General features: G+C 43.8%; 3 protein-coding genes across 5 annotated transcripts; all 3 read right to left on the bottom strand.

The window, feature by feature from the left end:
• Positions 1-460: 460 nt before the first annotated feature.
• On the bottom strand, positions 461-2,476 carry tlcd3ba (TLC domain containing 3Ba). Of its 2 annotated transcripts, XM_028455312.1 has the most exons (6): positions 2,198-2,476; positions 2,019-2,102; positions 1,595-1,796; positions 1,401-1,496; positions 981-1,090; positions 461-914 (listed from the first exon to the last, which is right to left on the bottom strand). In XM_028455312.1, exons 1-6 carry the CDS (start codon positions 2,314-2,316, stop codon positions 740-742), a joined length of 786 nt encoding a protein of 261 aa, XP_028311113.1. In that variant the 5' UTR covers positions 2,317-2,476; the 3' UTR covers positions 461-739. The 2 variants fall into 2 exon arrangements, with proteins under 2 accessions (XP_028311113.1, XP_028311111.1); XM_028455310.1 differs by having other exon boundaries at positions 2,019-2,476.
• A 134-nt stretch (positions 2,477-2,610) lies between these two features.
• nlk1 (nemo-like kinase, type 1) lies at positions 2,611-9,918 on the bottom strand. Its single transcript, XM_028455309.1, has 12 exons — positions 9,553-9,918; positions 8,481-8,933; positions 7,325-7,454; positions 7,199-7,254; positions 6,360-6,466; positions 6,200-6,285; positions 5,914-6,123; positions 5,735-5,836; positions 5,590-5,676; positions 4,695-4,893; positions 4,272-4,365; positions 2,611-4,184 (listed from the first exon to the last, which is right to left on the bottom strand). The coding sequence occupies exons 2-12, from the start codon at positions 8,795-8,797 to the stop codon at positions 4,136-4,138; spliced, it is 1,437 nt and encodes a 478-aa protein (XP_028311110.1). The 5' UTR covers positions 8,798-8,933; positions 9,553-9,918; the 3' UTR covers positions 2,611-4,135.
• A 3,184-nt stretch (positions 9,919-13,102) lies between these two features.
• maza (MYC-associated zinc finger protein a (purine-binding transcription factor)) lies at positions 13,103-22,776 on the bottom strand. Of its 2 annotated transcripts, XM_028455075.1 has the most exons (9): positions 22,373-22,776; positions 22,077-22,222; positions 21,052-21,202; positions 20,565-20,926; positions 20,169-20,425; positions 19,933-19,996; positions 19,690-19,861; positions 15,729-16,116; positions 13,103-13,613 (listed from the first exon to the last, which is right to left on the bottom strand). In XM_028455075.1, exons 2-8 carry the CDS (start codon positions 22,107-22,109, stop codon positions 15,794-15,796), a joined length of 1,362 nt encoding a protein of 453 aa, XP_028310876.1. In that variant the 5' UTR covers positions 22,110-22,222; positions 22,373-22,776; the 3' UTR covers positions 13,103-13,613; positions 15,729-15,793. The 2 variants fall into 2 exon arrangements, with proteins under 2 accessions (XP_028310876.1, XP_028310875.1); XM_028455074.1 differs by having other exon boundaries at positions 22,077-22,776.
• Between the last annotated feature and the right edge of the window lie 502 nt (positions 22,777-23,278).

The following is a 23,278-nucleotide window of genomic DNA, read 5'->3' as shown; positions in this document are numbered from 1 at the left end:
TATTTTGTTTTAGAGGCTTTTACCCTTCGTCTTAGTCCATTGTTATATTGACTGGTTTGATCTTAAGTGAGCTTCAGATTTTAGGAGGCAAAAAGAAACTCCATAATTATTGTGTAATAGTTTGTTTGCACTGCCATGTACACATGTAAAATACATACAAAATCCATTTTAAAACAGTGACAAATCAGTCACTTCACGTCAAAATTGATTTTGTGTGTTCCAATTCATCATTTAATTTGGGGGAAGTTTGTGGAATAATTTGAAGGAAAAATGATAAAATCGTGGGAAAACGCTGCAAATATTAAGTTTTATTGCATTTGGAGGGACAATCTCACAATGATTCCTGTTTTCTACTGTTGAACACACTAGACGCTCTAAAGGGGCGGAGCTTGAGTTGATCGTTTTCATTATTTGAATAAAGCACAAGTCTGAGCCTGTGGGAAAATAATTAACACATTTATTTAAAAAAAAACATTTATTTTTCAGAAGAAATTTTCATTTCACATACGCCAGTGCTTTTCAAAATAAAAGTCCTTGAGTTTCACTGTAATTGTTGCATTTAGTTTTTTTTTGTGTAGTTTGTGTATTTGTTGTGTTTTTCTCATTGCGTTTGTGTGTATTTGTGTTTTTTCTGTGTAGTCCAGTTTAGATTGATGAAGACTTCACAACTTAAACACTTTCGGATGATTAAACATCTTTCAGGTTTGCGTCGCGTAAAGTTCCTCAGTGATCCAGTGGATCATTGGTTGATTCCTACAGGCCGGGTAGTGATGTGCCGGGTGGTGAGGTGCCGCACTGCGCGCTGAGCGATCAGCGTGAACCAGTAGAGCTGCAGCGGCCACAGCAGAAGGAAGCCCAGGTTACACTGCCAGGGGACAACCATAGGGATGGCCCACAGGGGGACAGACAAGTACCTGCAACAGGTGGGGGGGATATCTTACTACAGCACAGTGTGTGTGTGCGTGTGTGTGATGTCTCACCTGCTGTAAGTGAAGTAAAGGTATGGGAAGAGGAAAACTCTGCAGCTGAAGAACGAGACGAGCGTAAACAGACCGTTGAGTTTGTAGAGGAGTGTGTGCTGCTGCTGATACTGAACACACACACGCACGCACACAAGATCACAAACTCTGATTAAACAAAAGACAAAATGTGACTATTACTTATTATTTGACTTTTAAATATGTCATCACTTTGATTTGAAGAAAATTAACCCTAACCCTCTAGTGGTAGTGGTGAAATAACACAGAACCCCTTCAAAATAAAAGCTTTGTTTGTCTCTTTTCCCATAATACAAATAAACCAGACATGAATCACAGATTAACACCCCTCCGGTTGGTCACTAGTTAAAAACGGTTACAACTTGAATCTTAACACCAATGTGTGTGTGTGTGTGTGTGTACCTGGATCAGGACCTTTCCTAACGACACAGATGGCGTGCTGAGTTCAGCCAGAAACAAAACACCCTGGAAATAATCAGCTTTACCTTTCCTCCACATCTGAGACACACACACACACACACAGTTATATCTATGGATAGGTAGATATGGACACACTGGAGCAGCCTTAAAAAGGTTTGTGTTGTTGCCGTGGTTACCAAAGAGACGGGGCAGCAGATTGCCACCATGAATATGTGATGCGTCACGAGGAGGAACTCTCTCCGCAGGAAGTGAAGCACAGCCACGCCCTCCTGGTGACCTTTGACCCTAAGCCTGTGGCCATAACACACCCACATGGCGTAGATGTCGTACAGGAAGTACGGCGTAGCGAACACGATGTAGGCATCCGTCAGCCAATGACTGAAGAGAGTGATACCATCATCAACCACGACTCATACCTTGTTACACACTCCATCTATTCAGAGCGACACACTTGTGTATTTGTTGTGTGTCCAGCAGTGATTTGTAAAACAAATTCAGTTAAGATTTAAACTCTCGCTGCTTTGACTGTGAAATGAGACGAGAGGAGTAATCAGATTACTGCTGCTGCTCAGAGGTAATCAGATTACAGTGTGTGCTGACCTGTCTTCGATGATGTCACTGCAGGACGAGGTGATGATGTAACCGACGGAGGACGCCATGACGGCCTGGAGGGATGACACCAGACTGACACACACACACAACAGGTCAACACACAAAATTACAGAAAAACACAATACAATTGCAGACACACAAAAGCAGTAAAATGTCTGTGTTCCCACCGTGTTGACACCACTGCAGAGTCTCCTTCGCTCCATCCAATCAGAATCCTCAGAGCTCGTTTGGACAACAGGAAGATTCCCAGGTAAAAGACACAACCGCACAACAAGAGGACCAGCATGTCCCTGTGTGTGTTAGTTTGAGTCAGTACCTTTGTGTGTGTGTGTGTTTAGAACAGCTTATGAAGGATCAGGGGGCGGAGCCTAATGAAGACCAACTCACACAATTACACACACACAGCAACACACAATAACCTCAGATATGCAAAACATAACGAACTCTTACACACACACACGTGCACATGCACTCGTGCACACACACACACACACACACACGCACTAATTTGTCTGACCTTGTTAATAAAAACCGACTAAAATGTAAATGTTTGTCCATGAACAATAAACAGACATTGTTGTTGCGTCCAGTGTTTGTTTATTTCCTACTTTTTAACTAAACAGATTTAAGAAATTCAAGTATCCGTGGGAAAGCGTAAAAACAAAGACAAACATCCAGGATAATAAACATCAAGTTACTCTTTTATCTCAGGAAAACAAGGGAAGGGGTTGGTTCGTCCCGAGACCCTGAACACACCACGATCACGGAAAGGATTCATAGCGACGCCAGCGCGCCGCCATCCGTCCTGACGCCATCGCGTCCAACGTCTGGATAAAAAAAAAAAACCTAAATCCACCTTTGGATAAAACAACGCTAACCCTAAAACCACTTCTTGCAGTGATGCTAATAATAAAACAAGCACACGCCCACCTCTGCTGTACACACACACACACGCACATTTACAGATCGGGCCATAGGGGGCGCCACACTCCAGACTTCCTCTGGATAAACAAACCAAGAGTGCACGTCACCACTGGAACATGATTCAGAGTTTGCATTTTAGAACCAAGACGTAGTGGTTTGAGAAAACGCAGTAACCACCGCCATTAAAGAAAAGGATAAACACGGCACCTTCATCGGTCCAAGAGGAGGCGGACCTTAGAAAACTTTTAGCAACAAAAGCTCAGATGAGCTTTGTGGCTCCGCCTCTTTAACACATCACTGAGAATAAACTGAGACATCCCGACGCACTGAAACAACCACGACAGGACAGGGCGCCCCCTGGAGTGTTGGAGGCCACGCCCTCTCCATGCGCTCTGACCTTCAGGCATCCATCGCCAACAAAAGGTCAAAAAGTGTTGACGGTATCTGAAGGAAAACTCTGTTAGCGCCCCGTGTGGCGTGAGATGTAACAGTAGCGTCTGTGATGGCGAGGTAAAAACTTTACAAAAGGACAAGGGAAACACCGCGGTGAGGATTTCAGTCACGTACAAAGGTTCACGGCCTGTCCACCGTTGGGTTCTTGACCTCCAGTTTCTGATTCCTTTTATCTAGGGTCATTTTTCTTAGTTTGAGGTAAACGAGGTAACCACAGAAGTAGAAAGAGGTTTTTTTCAAACACAAACACACTCTTCAAACACGCAATAAATTAGGAGCTAATAAAACGGAGGTCAGCGCAGCTGAAAAGGGGTGGAGCCACTGAAGGTTTGGCACCGCGTTAGCAGAAATGTGGGAAAGGGTTCCTGATTATTGTCCTGCTACATGTGGAGCGTTGCATTATTGTGTGAGTGAGGCAGGAACACTGAGCGATGAGTTCAAACGCCGAGTGGAGGAAACGGCAATGGTACTCCGTGGTTAAAGCACGTCGCACGTGGCTGGAATGACTTCAAAATCAAGTTCTACCAAACGAGTCACACGGCTCACGCGCTGTCTACCAACACTCGCTTACGTTCAGGGTCAGGGCGTGTGTGGGAGGAGGAAACGCAGGATGTGGAGGTTTAGGAACGTCCGCTTCTTCTTCTTCTTCTTCTCCTCCAGAAGGAACATTTTCAAAAAAAGAGAAAGAATAAAATCCTTCCCCAAACCGCCCTCGCCGCTCTGAGCGCTCATCTTTCCTCCTTCCTTGAGACCTTTGACGAATGCCATGCCGTTGACCTGGCAACACACACACAGCTCGTTAAAAGCTTGCTATGTCAGCTCCCGTCCCGTCGTTAGTGCGTCTGTGTAGTGGGCTGCTTTTACCTGATGAAGGTCTTGAAGGCAGCGCTCTGAGGGTTGATGCACAGTGGCACTCGTTTCCCCTGTTGGTGCTCAGTAATGAAACGATGAATGAGCTCTGGAAAAACAGGAAGTCAGAGTGAGCGCGTGCGCACTCACACACGGGGCGACCGTGGATCAGGTGGTAGTGGGTCGTCTTCTGATCGAGAGGTTGGGGGTTCGATCCCAGTACCTGACTATGTGTCGAAGTGTCCTTGGGCAAAACACTGAACCCTAAGTTGCTCCTAGTGGTCGACTAGTGCCTTGCATGTCAGTCCTGTCCCACTGGTGTGTGAATGTGAGAGTGATTGGGTGAATGAGCTGATATGTAAAGCTTTGAGACTGTTTCAGTGGTGATAAAGCTCTATATAAATCATGTCCATTTACCATTTACACACACACCCCTACCTTTGCCCTGCCACACTGACAGCAGGCTGTTCTCGTAGCTGTGGCTAAACGGTCGTTCTGCAACGGGTTCAAAGTCGCGTGTGTAAACTCTGCCGCTGGGCACGGAGTAGCAGCATTGGCACATACACGTGTGGTAGCGCAGACGCCCCTCGTCCAGGTACGGGTGGGACAGTGCGTCGCTGCCTGAGATCCTCTTAGTCTGAGGAGAGACAAGTTCAAACATCGATCCTTCAACCAGTGACGCAGGAACAGAGAAACATTTACATATTCTTTAAAAAAAATAATTGTCTAGTTTACTGTTAGCATTATCAAAAGGCTAGTTAGCATTAATAACAGGAAAGTTACTCTGTAATAACATTGTTAGCATTATCAAAAGGACAACTAGCAATATATATTGTTAAGATTTATCATTTATGTTGACATTTTTTGTGAGAAATATGTTTTTCTCTCCTTGTAAATAAAAATTAAACAAAACAAAATCCAAGAGTCACAGAACGTTCTGTGGTCTTAACTCACCATCTAAATGTTTACAGTGTTACATAACACACTTTCAGTGTTTCTTTATATCATATAATATATATTAATAACAAAACTTTTTAAGAAATGTAATTTTTTTGAATAAATGATAAGTAAAAAAAAAGTAGCCTAAATAAATAAATAGTAGTAAAAAAAAAAAAAAGAGAGACAATATAAATTCACAAAAAATATTTCATCAACAAATTGGTTTTATACAGACAGGTAGCAGTAGGTTTTCTGGTTGGACTGGTGATCATGTTATCCTGTGACTGCTGCAGTATAAACTAAGTGAATGCAGAGCTTTATTGTGTTCAGATCATTACATGAAAACGTCACCAGTTATTACAATGACCAGTTGAAGTGATACACCAACACTCACCGGGTCAAAGACCAGCATCCGACACAGGAGGTGGACGGCCTCGTGGGTCGCCCCGTCCGACAGCATGTAGAGCACGGAGAGCGACGGCTGCACATAAACACGGGTCAGCGGTGTGCTTGTGTGTGCGTGTGTGTGTGTGTCCTACCGGTTTGTGCGGTCCTCTGAGAATGTGAGCTCGTGCTCCCTCACAGGCAGACGTCAGAGCGGACAGTGGGGGTGTCCCCAGCAGGTCTGTGATCAGGTCCAGCTGAAGGAGAACAAACACTCAGCTTTGACCAATCAAATCATACGAGAACACGCGGTGTAGTGGGTTATTTGGTTCACCTGCTGGATGGGGCTCTGGGCCTGGAACAGGATGCGTCGTCCCAGCAGCTCAGCGAAGATGCATCCGACCGACCACACGTCGATGGCCGAGCCGTAGTGTCTGCAGCCCATCAGAACCTCCGGAGCTCGGTAGTATTGGGTCACCACCTCCTGGGTCATGTGACGCGAGGGGTCGGGCTCCTCCACCCGGGCCAGCCCAAAGTCACAGATCTGACAGGAACAAATAAAACAGAAGGATTAGAAAGACAGGAGGCGCTGCAGCGTCAACGCTAATGCTAATGCTAACCTTTAGCAAACAGTTACTGTTCACCAGCAGGTTGCCAGGTTTGATGTCACGGTGCAGAATCCCAGCGGAGTGAAGATACTTCAGACCTGCAACACAAACACACACTTCTGTTTCAGTACTGCTGTGTGTGTGTGTGTGTGTGTGTGTGTGTGTGTGTGACCTCTGAGGATCTGGTACAGGAAGACTTTGATGTGGTCAGTTGTGAGAGGTTGAGGAGAAACGATGACTTTGTGAAGGTCGCTCTGCATCAACTCAGTGATCACATAACTGACAGGAGTTAAGGACACACACACGCACACACACACACACACCTAATGACTCCATATCCATTGCTTGTTATGTTTTAGTGGTTTATTGAATATTGTGTTTGTGACATACTTTTGCTACAATTTTGGGGCGGTTGATAAGTTTTTATTTGGGGAGGGGGGTGGGGGGGGCGTTTAACTAATAGACATTCACATACACAAAGTAAACGTGTACAAAAGTTTATAAAAGGTAAATATAGAACGATTAGATTAACTCTAACCAGCTGCCGACGACTTGGTGGCAGCAAAATTTAGTCTTTATTTCCAATTAAGATTTGATGACGTGCAAAAGGAATGATCCAGCATTTAAATACACGAGAGTGCACGTAGTTTATTTCAAACTAAATAATTTTTTGCCTGAATAAAGATGTGAGTATTTTAAAGCTGAAGAATTAAGTAAACAGGTGATTTCACCTGCTCTCCCTCTACTTTCTCTGTGTTTATGGCCTGGTTTTCCTTTCTTCAGGAAAGACATGGTTTCCTGCTGCTGTCTATCTCCCGCTCCACGTCAGATCCACAGCACGCACATGCGGGTCGTACCATTTTCACTTTCACTGCTGCTGCTGCAGCATGAATAACTGTTTTAATGCTAAACTGTGCTTAACAACCCCTAACCCCACCCCAGTCCAACACCCCTGCACACAGACACAAATACAGACAATAAAAAACCAACCAAACAGACAGTGAAGGATACATTTCTTCAAAGCAGTCGATCTGAGGAGGCTGTAGGATGTCCAGAGCTGAGAGAACCTGCAGAAGAACAAAGAGACCATGAGTAGAGGAACATCGTGAGAAACGCTGATCAACGAGCTGTTCTTACATTGTCGTGTTTGAAGAAGCACAGCATCCTCAGCTCTCTGAAAACCCTCTTACACGACACCAGGTTTTGGAAGACATTTGGCATCTTCTTCAGCGCCACCTTCCTCCCATCCCGAGGGTCCGTCACCGACCTGCAGGAGACCACACGCTCCTTTCATTTATCAGTAACTATGACAACATGACACAAAACAGCCAGAAATACAAGGAGACACGTTGAGAATTGACTAACCAGCACCAAAACGTCACCAACAAAATGACTGAAAACATTTAGAGAGCAGAGAGAAAAATCTAACTGATCAAATTACTATGAGCATTTACTTAGCTGTTAGCAATATTAGCTTTACTGTTACCTCAACAGGACAGTTGGCATTATTTACTGTACAGTTAGCATTATTAACAGGACAGTTATCATCATTAACACTATTAGTAGGATTATTAACATTGTTAGCATTATGAACATCATTGCTAGCATTATTAAAATTATTGCTGGCAAAATTGTTAGCATTATTAATGTTACTGTTACCATTAATAATATATTTGTTAGCATTATTAACAGTTATCATTAACACTTGGTAGGATTGTTAACATTGTCAGCATTATGAACAGGATAATTAGCATTATTACAATTATTGTTAGCATTATTAACATTATTGTTCAAATTATTAACATTATTGTTAGCATTATTAACAGCACTGTTAGCATTAATAATATTGCTTGCAGTGCTGCAGCGTGGAGAGAGAGAGAGAGAAGTGCACTCCGTGGGACGCGATGAAGCGTTCAGCTGCTCCGTCCAAAATAAGGTCAACCATACACACTCGCACGAATGCGACCAGATAAACTTTTCACTCACATATACTGAAAATATACTCGCATATGCGACCATTTTTGTCGCAGTCCCGAGCCTTGAGTAAACTACAAACACACGTTTTATATCATTGTTATTTTAATTCCTCTGTGTTAAACATGCTGTCACAGCACAACAGGGACACGTTCACAGGTGTTAAAATAACAGCTAAAATATGTGCTTCAATACAGAATTAGTGTTGTGACTACTTGACTAATCGAAAAAATAACGGATAAATTAGTAGACTACAAAATAATAAGCTCTAATTGTTACCATCAATAACATTATTGTTAGCATGATCGACTGTCCTCACCACACGACTCCAAAGGCTCCATATCCAATTGGTCGGTCTGGCTCCATCTCAGCAGGACTCGGTACTTCACTGGCGGGGTTGGTGAAGGGCTGGGGGACGGCCGCCCCACCACCGGCGCTCCCTCCCAGAGCCGTGGGGTGCCGGGGGGCCCCGGCGGGGGCAGTGGGGGCCGTGAGGCTGGGCGTGGCTCCGAGGCCTGAGGATGGAGCTCCACAGGAGGAATTCACACAGAAGTATTTATGACCCAGCTCAGAACCGGGGAACAGTTCGCCGACGACTGTCTGCTGCTGCCGCGCCGAGCCGTGGAACGCCATCATAGAGCCACCGCCGCCGTCAGGAGAGGGAGGAGCTACGCCGTGGAGCCAGGCCGTCAGGAAGGGGAGGAGCTACGCCGCTGAGCCAGGCCGTCAAGAGAGGGAGGAGCTACGCCGCTGAGCCAGGCTCCTCACACACCTGAGCACAGGTTATTACGTTAATCACCAAATCCAATCAATAATCAGGTGGAAACAGATCAAACAATTAATCGACTAAAAATATTGCACAGTCAGAAAACAGTGATCACAAACCATTCATCGGCTCAATCAATCAATCAATCAATCAATCAATCAATCAATCAATCAGGAAGATTTTTGGTATTAAAATGTTTATTGTTGACTTTTTCACCCTTTGAGATCATTTTGTTCTGAGGTCATTAAGTGACATCTCAACATTTGGTAAATTAAAAACACATCTAGTTATTACACTCTGAAGGACAAGAGAATTGTAAACATTTCGTCGCTTTTGGTGAGGTTGTTAAAGGGTTAATAAATGTGAACTTTTGAACACAAATAAAGTGTTGATTTTACTGGTTTCACTCACTTTACATCAAAATAATAAGGTTTATCATTAGTTCAACACCCCTGGTTTATTCAGTGTAATTAAATTATAGGCTAAACTGGTTAGCCGCTAACAGCTAACCATCTTTGACCCACTTTAACGAACATCGCTCAGCTGCACTGACCTACTTACCCCTCTGGGTCTAAAAACATGCACTAAAACATGCATTAAACCCCGTAAAAACCCCGCTACACACCCGGCCTGGTTAGGTAGACGATGTCATGTCTTAGCAGCGAGCCTCGGTGGGAGGAAAAGCCGATTTTTGACGCTCTCTGCCCGGCTGCGTCGCAGCTAGCCGCTGTTAGCACCGTTAGCTCCGGGCCTCCACCGGACAGCTCGCTTCATCCCGCCCGGACAAACATTGAGGAAACAGCCCGGAGAGGCCGGTTTGGACCGGTACTGTGAGAGGGCTCATCCAGCAGGGCTTCTCTTCACGTTCCTGTGTCCCGATGGAAGCAGCGGACGGTTGATCGGCAGCACAGCGTTCGTTAGCGGGTTAGCGGCTGCTCTGCTGCCGGAGGAGGAGCTCCGAGGCCGGAGGAGGGGCGGAGCTACCGACAACCAGTTAACCCACCGTTAACCAGCTCAATAACTAGTTAACCCACCGTTAACCAGCTCAATAACCAGTTAACCCACCGTTAACCAGCTCAATAACTAGTTAACCCACCGTTAACCAGCTCAATAACCAGTTAACCCACCGTTAACCAGCTCAATAACCAGTTAACCCACCGTTAACCAGCTCAATAACTAGTTAACCCACCGTTAACCAGCTCAATAACCAGTTAACCCACCGTTAACCAGCTCAATAACTAGTTAACCCACCGTTAACCAGCTCAATAACCAGTTAACCCACCGTTAACCAGCTCAATAACCAGTTAACCCACCGTTAACCAGCTCAATAACCAGTTAACCCACCGTTAACCAGCTCAATAACCAGTTAACCCACCGTTAACCAGCTCAATAACCAGTTAACCCACCGTTAACAGCGCAATAACCAGTTAACCCACCGTTAACCAGCTCAATAACCAGTTAACCCACCGTTAACCAGCGCAATAACCAGTTAACCCACCGTTAACCAGCTCAATAACCAGTTAACCCACCGTTAACCAGCGCAATAACTAGTTAACCCACCGTTAACCAGCTCAATAACCAGTTAACCCACCGTTAACCAGCGCAATAACTAGTTAACCCACCGTTAACCAGCTCAATAACCAGTTAACCCACCGTTAACCAGCTCAATAACCAGTTAACCCACCGTTAACCAGCTCAATAACCAGTTAACCCACCGTTAACCAGCTCAATAACCAGTTAACCCACCGTTAACCAGCTCAATAACCAGTTAACCCACCGTTAACCAGCTCAATAACTAGTTAACCCACCGTTAACCAGCGCAATAACCAGTTAACCCACCGTTAACCAGCTCAATAACCAGTTAACCCACCGTTAACCAGCGCAATAACTAGTTAACCCACCGTTAACCAGCGCAATAACCAGTTAACCCACCGTTAACCAGCTCAATAACTAGTTAACCCACCGTTAACCAGCTCAATAACTAGTTAACCCACCGTTAACCAGCTCAATAACTAGTTAACCCACCGTTAACCAGCTCAATAACTAGTTAACCCACCGTTAACCAGCTCAATAACTAGTTAACCCACCGTTAACCAGCTCAATAACCGGTAGGGATGTCCCGATACAACTTTTTCACTTCCGATATGATACCAATATCAATACTTGCGTATCGGCCGATACCAATACTATCCGATATCAGCACAAATCATATATACATTTATGACGTATTTTGTAGTGTGGAATGTTAGTAAATTGTTGATTAAGTGATGTTCCTCAAACAGAGAACAATAGTCAGCAGTAGGTTATTGTGTTAGAGTGTGAACCAAGTGTTGGAGCAGAACATTTTATCAGAGAACTTATATCAGTGATTTTAGGTGCAGGCCGATAAAATTCGATATTTATTTTCTGGCTGTTATCGGACCGATATACGATCAATATCGGATCGGGACACCTCTAATAACCAGTTAACTCAGGGGTTCTCAACCTTGGTGTCACGACCCTATTTGAGATTGCAAGACACTGGGAGGGGTTGGCCAGATGTCTTCGAGAAACTAAAAAAATTTCTCAACAATTTGAGCCCATTTTTTTTGCAATTACACCAAACTCACCATATTTTAACCTATTTTATTCACTTTTTCTTGGCATATTTTTGCTCCTTTTAATGTATTTTTGCTACATTTATGACACTTCGACATCACATTTCAATGACTTTTCTACACATTTTTCTATTTTCCAGACATGTTCAGCACTTATAAACCCTTTCTACCACTTTTACACCTAATGTCACAAATGTTGACCCATTATTGTCACTTTTAACCTCTTTTCACCATATTTCATGATTTTTTTTGCCAATTTAACCACAGTCACCATTTTTCATGCCCATTATTTACCAATTTAAACTAACTGTCCTACTTTTTTCTGTCACTTTTGAGCATTTGTCGATCAAAACACATTTTTAAAGACTCCTGTGCTTTTATTTTGAAGGGAATACATCCCTGCAGCAGAGCTTCTATGGTGTTATGACGTCACAGTAAGCACTCCCCCTAGTGGTGAGACTGTGGTGTTACTGGGCCGAGGACGACGAAGGACCAGTTGACACAAAGGACAGAAGACGTGCACGTACACATGCACTCTTTATTACAGGAAGTACAATCAATGTGCACGGAGAACACAAGCTACAAAGGTCAGAGGTCATCCAGAGGAAGTCACAGAGCTCAGTCCAGAGGTGTATTCCATAAAGGAGGGTTAACAAACTCTGAGTTTATCCATAATCTCAGGGTCAACATACCCCGCGATGGGAAACTCTGGGTATCTAATTTCATTGGTATTAAGTATGAGTATGTAAACCTTGGGTTACTTATGTGCACAAGCGCAATAAAAAGCCATCATCAATGGAGCAAAGATAACACGAACTACCATGGTAACCACCCGGAAGAGAGTGATTTATTCACCCTGATGGTGAAATAAGCCGGCGTTTATAGAGGAATATGAGCCTGTTCTAAAGGTGTTCACACGGAACACACCTTTAGTAACTATAGTCACTTAAATCGCCCGTGATTAGTCACACTTTTTGGTCGCTTCATCACTTCAACGCACCAGTGACGTGACGACCAGGGAATAATATGAATACAATATGTGTGTGGAGGCGGGGCATCATCGCTGGGAGGACTGATCACTTCTTCTACAGCCGTACATTTACAGCTCTTATCATAGACAGCTCCACCTGTACTTACGGTTGAAATCATCAACTTACAGAGTTTCTAAAGGATGAGTTCACTCAAAATGTCACTATAATTTAAAAGGTGTATTCCACTTTCATTGACCCCAGTAAGTAGAGGAAGTATACAGCCCTTTCGCTGCAGCAGCTATAAAGACAGCGACGGACGCTTGACGTTACGCCATTTATATTGATTTTTAATGTAATGTAGTCGCCAGAGTCGTCTGGATGTCCCGACCCTTCGTGCCCAAACGCACTTCCTTACCAGCTGCGCCACCGTAACTTTAACATTTTGGTAACTATACATCCACGGTCACCTGTATTACAGTACAAAATAATGTGGATTTATTTAAATTATCATCTCCTTTACATTCTCCACAGGTTTGTATCCAGGAAACTTTACTACAGACGTCAGTAGATGTTTTAATGCAGATCAATCTCTGTGTTTTTCACTAAATGATCAACATCTACAATGTTAGAAAGAAAACTATAGTGTGCAAAAAACACATAAAGCAAAAAAACATTAGTAATGATGTGAACACGTCTGTGGTGTGTGATGTCACTAATGTGTGTCAGAGAAAAGTGTCAAGGAACATTAAAGTGTTCCTGGAGAAGCGGTGTTCAGGTGGGCGGAGCCAGGTAGAAACCCAGGGTTATTTAGACAAAACCTGACAGTGAGCTGGCTTAGTTCATGGAAAATGTTACCATGGTAACAGACTCAGAGAAGAACATACCTCGCCTTCAGGAATGGGATACTCAGAGTTTGAACATAACCTGCTTTCTGGAATACCCCTCAGATGTTCACACACAAACACTGAGAAAGAAAGCAGCTTGATACACAGTAACGTGTGTATGTGTGTGTGTTTACAATGTGTGAGTGTGTGTGTGAGAGCAGCTGCCAGAAGAGAAAAACACAGAAAAAGTAGAAATTTTAAATAGAAAAAGGACGTCAGGTCTCAGGAGACGCTCTGAAACACAGAAACACAACAAAACATCAACTGTAACACAACTTAAAGTCACTGTTCTTCTTTACACACACGCACACACGTACACATCATTACTGTCCATCTTCAAGGGGTCTTTGAAATGTCCTTATTAGTATCTATGTCAATGTGACAAACACACATTATTATGAACCATATTCATCTAATTTTATAAACAGGACTACTTTACAGTTTTAGAGCCTGTGTTCCTCCATCTTTAAATCACATGACTGATGATGTCACACGGCACCACTGCCTGTAAACATCCCATTGTTTTCTATTGGAGTGAAACATTCAGCCTGATTTATAGATTATTTAGTAGATTTTTCAGTCACAATAACAACTTGTGCTGCTTTTGTTTTCTCTAAATAAACAGGAAAAGTTAAAGATGTTGATGTAAACATCTTGTTTACAGAAAAAGGATCAAAACAAATGTGACCACAGGGGGCGACAGTTCTAACTCTGAGGTTTTGTAGTAGACAACGAAGCAGAGAAGAACAAAGGTTTATTCCATAAAGCAGGTTATGTTCAAACTCCGAGTATGTTCAGGCTCAAATGAGGGAAACTCTGAGTATCTCATTCCTAAACGTGAGGTATGTTCTTCTCTGAGTATGTTACCATGGCAACATTGTCCGTGAACTAAACCTGGTCACTGGCAGGTTTTATCAAAGAAACCCTGGGTTTCTACCTGGCTCCGCCCACCTGAACACTTTAATGAACCTTAACACTTTTCTCTGAAACACATTAGTGACATCACACACCACAGACGTGTTCACATCATTATTAATGTTGTGTTGATTTATGTTTTTTTTTGTTTGTTTTTGCAAACGGTAATTTTATTTATAACATTGTAGATATAGATCATTAAGTGAAAGACACTGAGAGGTTGATCTGCATTAAAACATCTACTGACGTCTGTAGTAAGCAGGTTCGCGTCCTGCTTCAGTTTTTTTCTTATGACATTTTTTAGGATGTATAGATGACTCTGGCGACAATATTACTTTAAAAATCAATATAATTGATTCGATATCAAGCAGCAGTCACTGTGTTTATATCCAGTGTAACAGGAGGACTCTCTATGTAGTCATCCTCTGCTGCTGCCACGTCTCTACAGACACATTTTATTCATATTATTTACCACTCGTCACGTCACTGAAGAGATAAAGTGATGAAGTGATCATAAAGTGTTATTAATTACAGGTGATTTAATCACTATAATCACTGAAGACTGAAAACACCTTTAGAACAGGATCATATTCATCAAACATCAGCTTATTTCACCATCAGGGTGAATATATCACTCTCTTCTGGGTGGTTGCCATGGTAGTTAGTGTAATCTCTCATCCATTGATGATGGCTTTTAATCGCGTGCGTGCATGTCAGTAACCCAAGGTTTACATACTCAGGGTTGATTAACCCACTTCATACCAGCTGTAATGAATCAGATACACAGAGTTTCCCATCACTGGGTATGTTGACCCAGAATTTATGGATAGACTCAGAGTTTGTTAAACCTCCTTTATGGAACACACCTCAGCTCTCCAAAGGGATCTTTACTCTCCCTGAAACAGTGTGCTGACACGCTCTGGTGGCTGAAGTTAGAGAGTAAATCACAGACTGCTAAAGACGCACAAACTCTGAGGATAGGACTCTTGTGTGGAAGACCTTCAACAGCCTGTGATTTACTCTCTAGCCACCAGAGCGTGTCAACGCACTGTATAAGGGAGAGTAAAGGTCCCTCAAGATACCCTTAGGAAGTGTGGGGATAATCCATCCATCCATTTTCAGGGTCTGCCATTGTCCATCTCTGGCTCACACTGGGCGCAAGGCTGGGGTACACCCTGGACAGGGCGCCAGTCCATCGCAGGGCAACACACAGACAAACAACCCTCACACTCCTACGGGCAATTTAGAGATTCTAATCAACCTAACAGTCATGTTGTTTATGGATTGTGGAGGAAGCACACAGCACGAGGAGAACATGCAAACTCCACACAGAAAGGACCCAAGTGTCCACACCGGGGCTTGAACCCAGGATCTTCTAGCTGTGAGGTGGACATGCTAACCAATGTTGAGAGGCAGGACTTCACAGAAGCTCACCTGAATGGCTGCAGCCCACCTCTTCTTTGTCCAACTCCGCCCCTCCCTTTAAGCCCCTCCCCCTGCTAGCTGTGTGATTGGTTCAAACTGGAGCAGTCGGTGACCAGCAGCGCTGCCGTGCTGGGGCTGGACTCTGCGGCGCCACCCACGGTGCTGCTCGGCCCCGCCCCGCTGGGCTCAGCCCCGCTCCCCTGGTCGTCTGCAGCCTCCTGATTGGCATGCGTGCCCATGTGACCCTGCAGCTGCATGGCCGTCTTGCACTGGATGCCGCACAGCTGGCACAGCAGCACGCCGCCCACGCTGGACGCCCCCAGGCCGGCGCCGTCCTTCCACTCCTGGCCATGGTGTTTCTGGGCGTGAACGCGCAGGTACGTCAGTGTGGTGAAGCCTGGAACGCACGTCACATGACCACCATCAGCAGGGGGCGCCACATGTTTAACAACAAGCAGAATTTGACAGACAGACGTCATTTAGACAAGACACTTTATTCTACAGACACCAGGGGGCGCACTGTGTTAACTGAAGTTAATACTTATTAATATTATTATTGTTATTATGCCTAACCATGTTTACAAACTTCCACGTGACAAAAACACAAAGATTTATAATAAACAATTTCAAGTGTTTTTCATCAGTTGCTTTTATGTTTTTGAATTATAGTAGATTTATACATCTTTTTGAAAGCTATGACTGTTCCGGACTGTTTTATTTGATCTTTCAAGTCGTTCAACAGACTTCTTACTAAAACAAATTTGTTCTAAAATGCCGATTCCTCTGAGGTTATACAGACTTTTCCTGTGTTCAAAAAGCTCCTGGATGTGAGGAGGTAGAAGATTATTATGTGCCTTAAAGATTAAGATTAAAGATTAAATCGGGGCTTTCGCCTTTATTTGACCATGTAATGTTAGTACATTAATGGAATCCCTGAGGAGCAGTCGGCAGCCATTTTTGCGGCGCCTGGGGAGCAGTTTGGGGTTAAGGGACTTGCTCAACATCCCACAGTAACGGCCCAGGTGAGGCTTGAACCGGCCAACCCTCCAATTACAAGCCCAGCGTCCTTAACCACTAGGCCACCACTCCCTTAAACACCATTACTAATGTGTTAAGGTCAACAAGATCATGGATTTTCAATAGATTTAGTTCTACATAAATAGTGTTTGTTGGTGAATAAAAATCTGTTTTAGTGATCATTCTTATTGCCTTTTTTTGGAGTAGGAAAATATGATGAGCATTGGATTTGTAGTTGTTTCCACCTATTTCTAAGCCATAATTTAGGTAAGGAAGAATGAGGGAGTTATATAGTATCGTTTTGCCAATTACAGCAATAGTTTTTGCTCATTTTGTTTTAATATACTTATATGTGATTTCCATTCAAGTTTTCCATCAATGTAACTCCTAAAAATGTATCTGCAGGAACTCGTACAATTTCTGTTTCATTAATTTTTAAAGTTGTATGATCACTGATTTTTCTATTTCCAAAGATCATGTATTTTGTTTTACTCAGATTCATTGAAAGTTTGTTTAGATCAAACTATTTTTTAAGACTGTAAGTTCATCTTCTACTCTATCAAGGAGCTGTTTCAGGTCCTTCACTGAGCAGTACAGGCTGGTATCATCCGCATATAATAAACATTTTACGTTTTCCAAAATATCACAAACATCGTTAATATACATGATAAACAGTTTGGAACCCAATATAGAGCCTTGTGGAACCCCGTGTGTATTTAGTTTATTTTCAGAGTGGACATTGTGTATATGTACTGTACATATTGGTATCTGTTGCTAAGCTAGCTGTCCAGCTAGGTTTATGCAGGTCCCCTGACACCAAACCCATCCATCTTTTTTAAAAGCCTTGTATAGTCTATGATGTCAGATCCATATAAGCACCCACTGCATATTCACTATTGTCTATTGATGTAGCCATATCTTCCACAAGAGCCATGATCACAGTTGTAGTTGATCGGTTTGATCGAAAACCGTATAGACCCATGTCACATGACCTCACAGGTCACATGATGTACAGCTCTCTGCCATGATTGAAGAAAAAGCCACCACAAGAAATGTTTTTTAGCGAAGCAGAGATCCCACAGCGACGGTAAACTTTTGCTCTATTCGCACGGGATTAGTTTTACCTAGGGACCACATAAGATTTGTAATAATTGCAGAGAATGTCAGTGATGTTAATCCCGTGCGAATCGGCCATGTCAGTAATTTGTAAAGTAAAAATTCCCCCGCAAATTACCTGCTATATTTTTCTGAACTCTGAGGTCCTGTAGTAATACTAATCCAATGTGAATAGGCCTCTCTGTGATTTGGACAGAAATAGGCGGGATCTGAATCCGTGTACTTTTTGTTCTTTGAGTTTTAGCTCGTAAAAAGCTGCTCACGTTTATGTTTTCTTTTGCGGTGTTATGGTGCAAATAGTATCCAGATAAACTGGTGACTGACTATGAGGCTGGTGTGAGGAACAATAGATGTTAGAACTTTTACCATTTGGCACTTTTGCAAAAACAATTACAGTTTTTTTGAGGGCAGTAAAATGTTTATTTTGCACGTTATAAATATCGCTAACAGCAGTCGTCAACACACACGGAAGTTGATCACAAGAAACAAGGAGCACCAGTAGATTCATTACACCACCTCTGGTTCCACATATCATGAGCATGTTTTACGTGCTTTATTTATGTATTAATAACTTTTTAATTCACCACTAATGTGATTTATGCGTTGCTTCTTTTTATGTCTGGACCGGGAACAAAAGTCTGCCCAGTCACCAGATTATCTGGAAACTATTTGGACCGTAACACTGTTTGGTGTTACAGTCCAACCTGCCACACTCTGCCATCAGTGTGAGGTGGAAAACATGATACAAGATCATTTTTTATCAAACGCAGCAGAATAAAAATCCGTCTGCCGGTCGTTCTGTGTGGTGATATAAACACGAAGCTTGTTTTTTTTTTTTTTCCTGTTTATGGTTTTAAATTAAGAAAACAAAAAACAATCTGTATTTTATGTTTTTTAATTTGGTTTTATAATGAAATAACTAAAGAACGAAGGGTACACGGAATGATCTGATGCGTGATTGCGCATTGTTTTGTTTCTGAGACGCATGTTTATTTACATTTAGCGAATGTTACGCAATATGCAGTGCGTTGACGTCATATCAGGGAGATTTCAGCCCTTCGGTTATCCCGTGCGAATTCGCCACATGAAAAGCAGACGTTGGGGAGTCATTTATTTATTACAGGCTGGGACTGGAGTACACAAGTCTTTCTTCATGAAATTAAATTAAATTAAAATAAATTAAACTAAACTGAATTTTTCACACAAATGTATGTCATCAATAAAATAGCTTAGATTCTGAAAAACCAGCATTACACACTCATATTACAGATTCATTATGAAAAATTAGCCTTCTTACCCTGGATTTAACCACATGGAGTCTGTTATGAATAAAAGCAGCTACTTCACAAATCCAGCCACAAACAAACTGGTTGTAAACTTCTAGTCCCTTGAAACTTTTCATGTGGTCCATAATGTATGAGCTATAGATGTAAAGACGAGGTCGTTCACAATGTCAGGATAAGTCACTCCTGGGAAATAAGAGACATCTTCATTCCATTTGTCAACAGGAACATTGTAGGGGTCATTCTCACCGATCAGACCCAGTTTCTCCTTGTACTGACTTCTCTCAGCTTCTGGTAGAGTGTACACATAATCTTCTGACATATTGAGGTCAAACGTAGACGACCTTCGACAATCGTTTATCACATGGGCTGCTTTCAATAAGTAAAAAAATAACTCTATTATTCAAGTAAACACACCCACGCAGGTGCATCCGTATAGTGCCTTCATCTTCCAAGATGGCGCTTCGTCAATGTACCGTGATGTCGCAAGGGTCTATTGGTGTTCACTTGGTTGTGTGTAGTTGAGTGTGTATGTGTGTGTGTGTGTGTCTTACTGCGGTTGCACACGGTGCAGGCGTAGTGCTGTGATTGGTTGTGGACCCTCATGTGATCCGTGATGTAAGCGGCCGACAGCAGCTTCCCACACACGTGACATGGCACTTTCTCCTCGTGACGAATCAGGTGAGCCCGGAGGCGATCCCTGGTGGCGAAGGCGGACGTGCACGTCTACGAGACAACACGTGTGTGTGTGAGTGCTAAAGTCGTGTCTGAGCCTGGGGGGCGGGGCTAACTCGTACCGTGCATTTGAACGGTCTCTCTGTGGAGTGAACCTGTCGCACGTGACTGTTCAGGTGATCAGGCCTGCAACACAAGCACAGGCAGCCAATCAGAGCGCAGCGTGGACACACGGTGCCAGGACACGTTCAGATAGGGCCAGACCAGGAAAGTCAGGATACATTAAGATAGAATAAGTTAAGTTGAGTTTATACTTTACTTTGGAGCCGCCTGCCTGTAGGTGTGTGGGCGGGGCTACCTGGAGAAGGCCTTGGCGCAGTGCGGGCAGACGTAGGGCTTCTCCACGCCGCCCTGGTGCGAGCGCACGTGGTAGCTCATGCGGTCCTTCCTCTTGAAGCGTTGCTGACACACAGGACACGAGTACGGCTTCTCGTCTGAGTGCGACAGACGATGTCGGTTCAGGTGGTAAACGTCTCTGAAGGCTTTACCGCACGCCTCGCACGCGTGGTTCTTCTTCACCTGATTGGCGCTTGACACCGGGGGAGGGGCGGGGCTCTGAGGGAAGACACAAAACCACAGAAAAGTACATTAAACAACTGCGAAATACACAAGGGTAGGGGCGGGGCTCTGAGGGGACAGAGCAAAGACCATGATCTTTAAATCTGTTAATAACGAGAACATGTGGGTCACTCACCTGCTCAATGGCGTCGACCACCACCACGGCCGCCTGCACTGGCTGGGGCAGCGCGGCCACGGCCACGGTTGCCGGGGCAACAGATACGGAAATCGGCAAGGTATCCTGGGCGTCAGAGGGGGCGGAACCTGGTTGTGGGGGGGTGGGGCCCGGCAGCGTGAGGTGCAGCAGCGACAGCGGCACTGCCTGTTTGTCCAGGTGAGCCCTAGCTCCGCCCCCATTGTCCCGCGCTGCCCTGTCCTTCATACGCACGCCCGTGTGCACAGACTGATGGCGCCGTAGGTTGTAGCTGTTCTTAAACTCCTTGTTACAGGTGGAGCACACGTGGGTGGAGCGAGCTGGCTTGGGTGGGAGGGGCTTATCTGATAGACGGGTAAGAACAAACAAATATGATTGACATTTAACAATAACGCATCTTCACAATAAAAGCCTTTTTACTTGAAAATCCTGTTTTATTTTATTTTTTTAGGGAACAGGTCAGACTCACCGGGCAGCGGATCCTCACTGAGTGCTGCCGTGTCCACGGTGGACGGCGGCATCACACTGTGCTCCATGGGAGGATTGTGGGTGGAGTCTGTTAGCTCCGGCAGCAGCTCAGCCTGTAGAGACGTGTCTGTCTGTGCCTCAGTGGGTGGAGTCTGTCAGGAGGACAGCCAGAGGTCATCCTCATCGACCACCACATTAGTCCAACCTCCAACCAAGTCCACCATCACATCAATGAGCTTTTATTTTGGTACTTCCGTTGAATTTGCATATTGGCTAAATATTTAGTTTCACCTGTGACATTTAGATTTAAATTTGACATTTAGATTTGCCTTTATCATTCCGGTTTAATATTGACATTATATTTTAATGACAAAAAAAATTCCCAAATTTCACAAATATTGCTGTAAATTTGGTCAAAAGTAACATAAAAAAAGAAAAGAAAAAAATTCACATCAGTTTTTAAACATGGTTTTATGCTAAATGTTGCTGTTTATTTTAGCATCTGCAACTTTACAATCAGCACCCCATAGAAAAATACACAAGATGACAGAAAATATACAAATATATTATATGCATTCATTTATTTAGAAAAGGTCGCAACGGGGACTCAGGTGCGTAACTTTGTTTCGTATGTGTTCACATGAGAACGAAAGACATAAAAATCTTTAAAAAATGACAGGAAAGAACAAAAAATAAAGAATCACAAAATGAAACAAAAACACGAAACATCAAACACACTCTGATTGGTCACTATTCTAAATGTTGATCATGTGACCCTCAGGTCAGATACAATCACCTGTTTGTGGCCCCGCCCCGTCATGAGCTCTACATGATACCATCAAACTCTGGATTCACTCCGGATTAACTGTGGTTTGATGAAACCAGGTTTAGATTTGGTTTAATTAAGGTTCAAATAAAATGGATAAATTAGGTTAAAATAATACCAGGAGAAGCTACACGAGCAGTGCTCACCTGTAAGACGTCATCAGATGTGATGGGGTGAGAACCCCCTCCCCCCTGACTCACCTGAAAGAGGAAATTGCTCCAGGAGGTGTCCATCCTGTCCTGTCCGGGAGCAGCAGCAGCAGCTCCGGGTCAAAGTTGCACCAATAGCCGCAGCAGGAGTGGCTTCAGGCGGTCACTGGTCCCCGCTGGAGCAGCTGTGGTTTACGCTAAAAAAGGAGGAAAGCATGATGTAATGTACTGTCCTTCCATCGGACCGCTCAGGTGCAGGGGATACCGGGACAAAGTCTGCTTTTTATTTATATTTTTACTGCAAAATATGAGCTCCGCGGTAGGCCCAAAGCCTCGGTGTCGCGTACCAACAGTAGCCGCAGTATAGCGCTTCCGCCCGTTCTCACTCGGCGGCCCCGCCCCGGTGCTGGTTCAGAGGGCGGACATGTTTCCCCCCCGCTCTCCCTCCTCCCTCGCGGATCTCTGCTAGTTTAAAGGGATCGTTCCCCGGTGTGAACCCTGAGACGGACGAGCAGCGGCGGCTTCCGCCGCTCCCTACGCTGCGGTGCTCCGGGAAAATGGAGCCTTCCTCGGCTACGACCGGGCGGCGTCCCGGAGCATCTTAAAGTCACGGTGACGCAGGTGGAGGAGAACCGGTGCTGTGAGCCGGTACCGAGCCGTGAACCGGTCCGACTCACGGGGACCGAAGCGGTTCAACGTCTGTGGAAGAGTTTACATCTGCGGCCCGCGGACCCATCAGCGGCCGCTCTTTATTAATGAAGCTTTTAATCCGGTGTATCAGTTTAACTGGTCATCATTATAACCTGTGATTAATGCATGCTGCTGTCACTGTGTGAATCTGTACGGTTTATCAAAACATAATAAGTCACTTATATCAGTGTTTTTCAACCTTGGGGTCGTGACCCCATGTGGGGTCGCTGAAATGTCTAGTAATTAAAAAAAAAAAAAAAAAATACTGATTAAAAATGTATTTTTTAAATTTAAAACACAATCTTACCTCTAACCTGACTGCTCTGTGTTTTTAACACAGTAAAACAAACAGGATCAAAAACTAATTCTACAAGATAAAAAGTGTCTGGGGTTCACCAGAAATGTTTTAGATCAAAATGAGGTCACGATCCAGAAAAGGTTGAGAACCATTGTTTTTATTTACTTTTATTACGTCAGTCACAAGATAACACAATCACTAAACCATCTCAACGCTAATGAAGTCTAAAGGTTTTTACTATTCAGCATGTTTTTTAAAAGTTATT

This window comes from Gouania willdenowi, chromosome 8, assembly GCF_900634775.1.
Source record: "Gouania willdenowi chromosome 8, fGouWil2.1, whole genome shotgun sequence".
Classification (NCBI taxonomy): Eukaryota; Metazoa; Chordata; class Actinopteri; order Blenniiformes; family Gobiesocidae; genus Gouania; species Gouania willdenowi.
This window is presented reverse-complemented; position numbering and strand designations above follow the sequence as displayed.

Excerpts from the sequence above, each read along its gene's own strand:
- nlk1 (XM_028455309.1), bottom strand. The coding sequence starts at position 8,797 with ATGATGGCGTTCCACGGCTCGGCGCGGCAGCAGCAGACAGTCGTCGGC. Across the intron at positions 6,467-7,198 it reads ATCGACTGCTTTGAAGAAAT|TTATGTGATCACTGAGTTGA; the intron begins GTATCCTTCACT and ends AACTCCTGTCAG. Across the intron at positions 4,185-4,271 it reads GCCTTCAAGACCTTCATCAG|GTCAACGGCATGGCATTCGT; the intron begins GTAAAAGCAGCC and ends GTGTGTTGCCAG.
- tlcd3ba (XM_028455310.1), bottom strand. The coding sequence starts at position 2,233 with ATGGAGCGAAGGAGACTCTGCAGTGGTGTCAACACGGTGGGAACACAG. Across the intron at positions 1,497-1,594 it reads TCTGCTGCCCCGTCTCTTTG|ATGTGGAGGAAAGGTAAAGC; the intron begins GTAACCACGGCA and ends TGTGTGTCTCAG. Across the intron at positions 915-980 it reads CTTTACTTCACTTACAGCAG|GTACTTGTCTGTCCCCCTGT; the intron begins GTGAGACATCAC and ends CACCTGTTGCAG.
- maza (XM_028455074.1), bottom strand. The coding sequence starts at position 22,109 with ATGGACACCTCCTGGAGCAATTTCCTCTTTCAG. Across the intron at positions 20,927-21,051 it reads CAGTGAGGATCCGCTGCCCG|ATAAGCCCCTCCCACCCAAG; the intron begins GTGAGTCTGACC and ends CCCGTCTATCAG. Across the intron at positions 20,426-20,564 it reads TGGTCGACGCCATTGAGCAG|AGCCCCGCCCCTCCCCCGGT; the intron begins GTGAGTGACCCA and ends GTCTTCCCTCAG.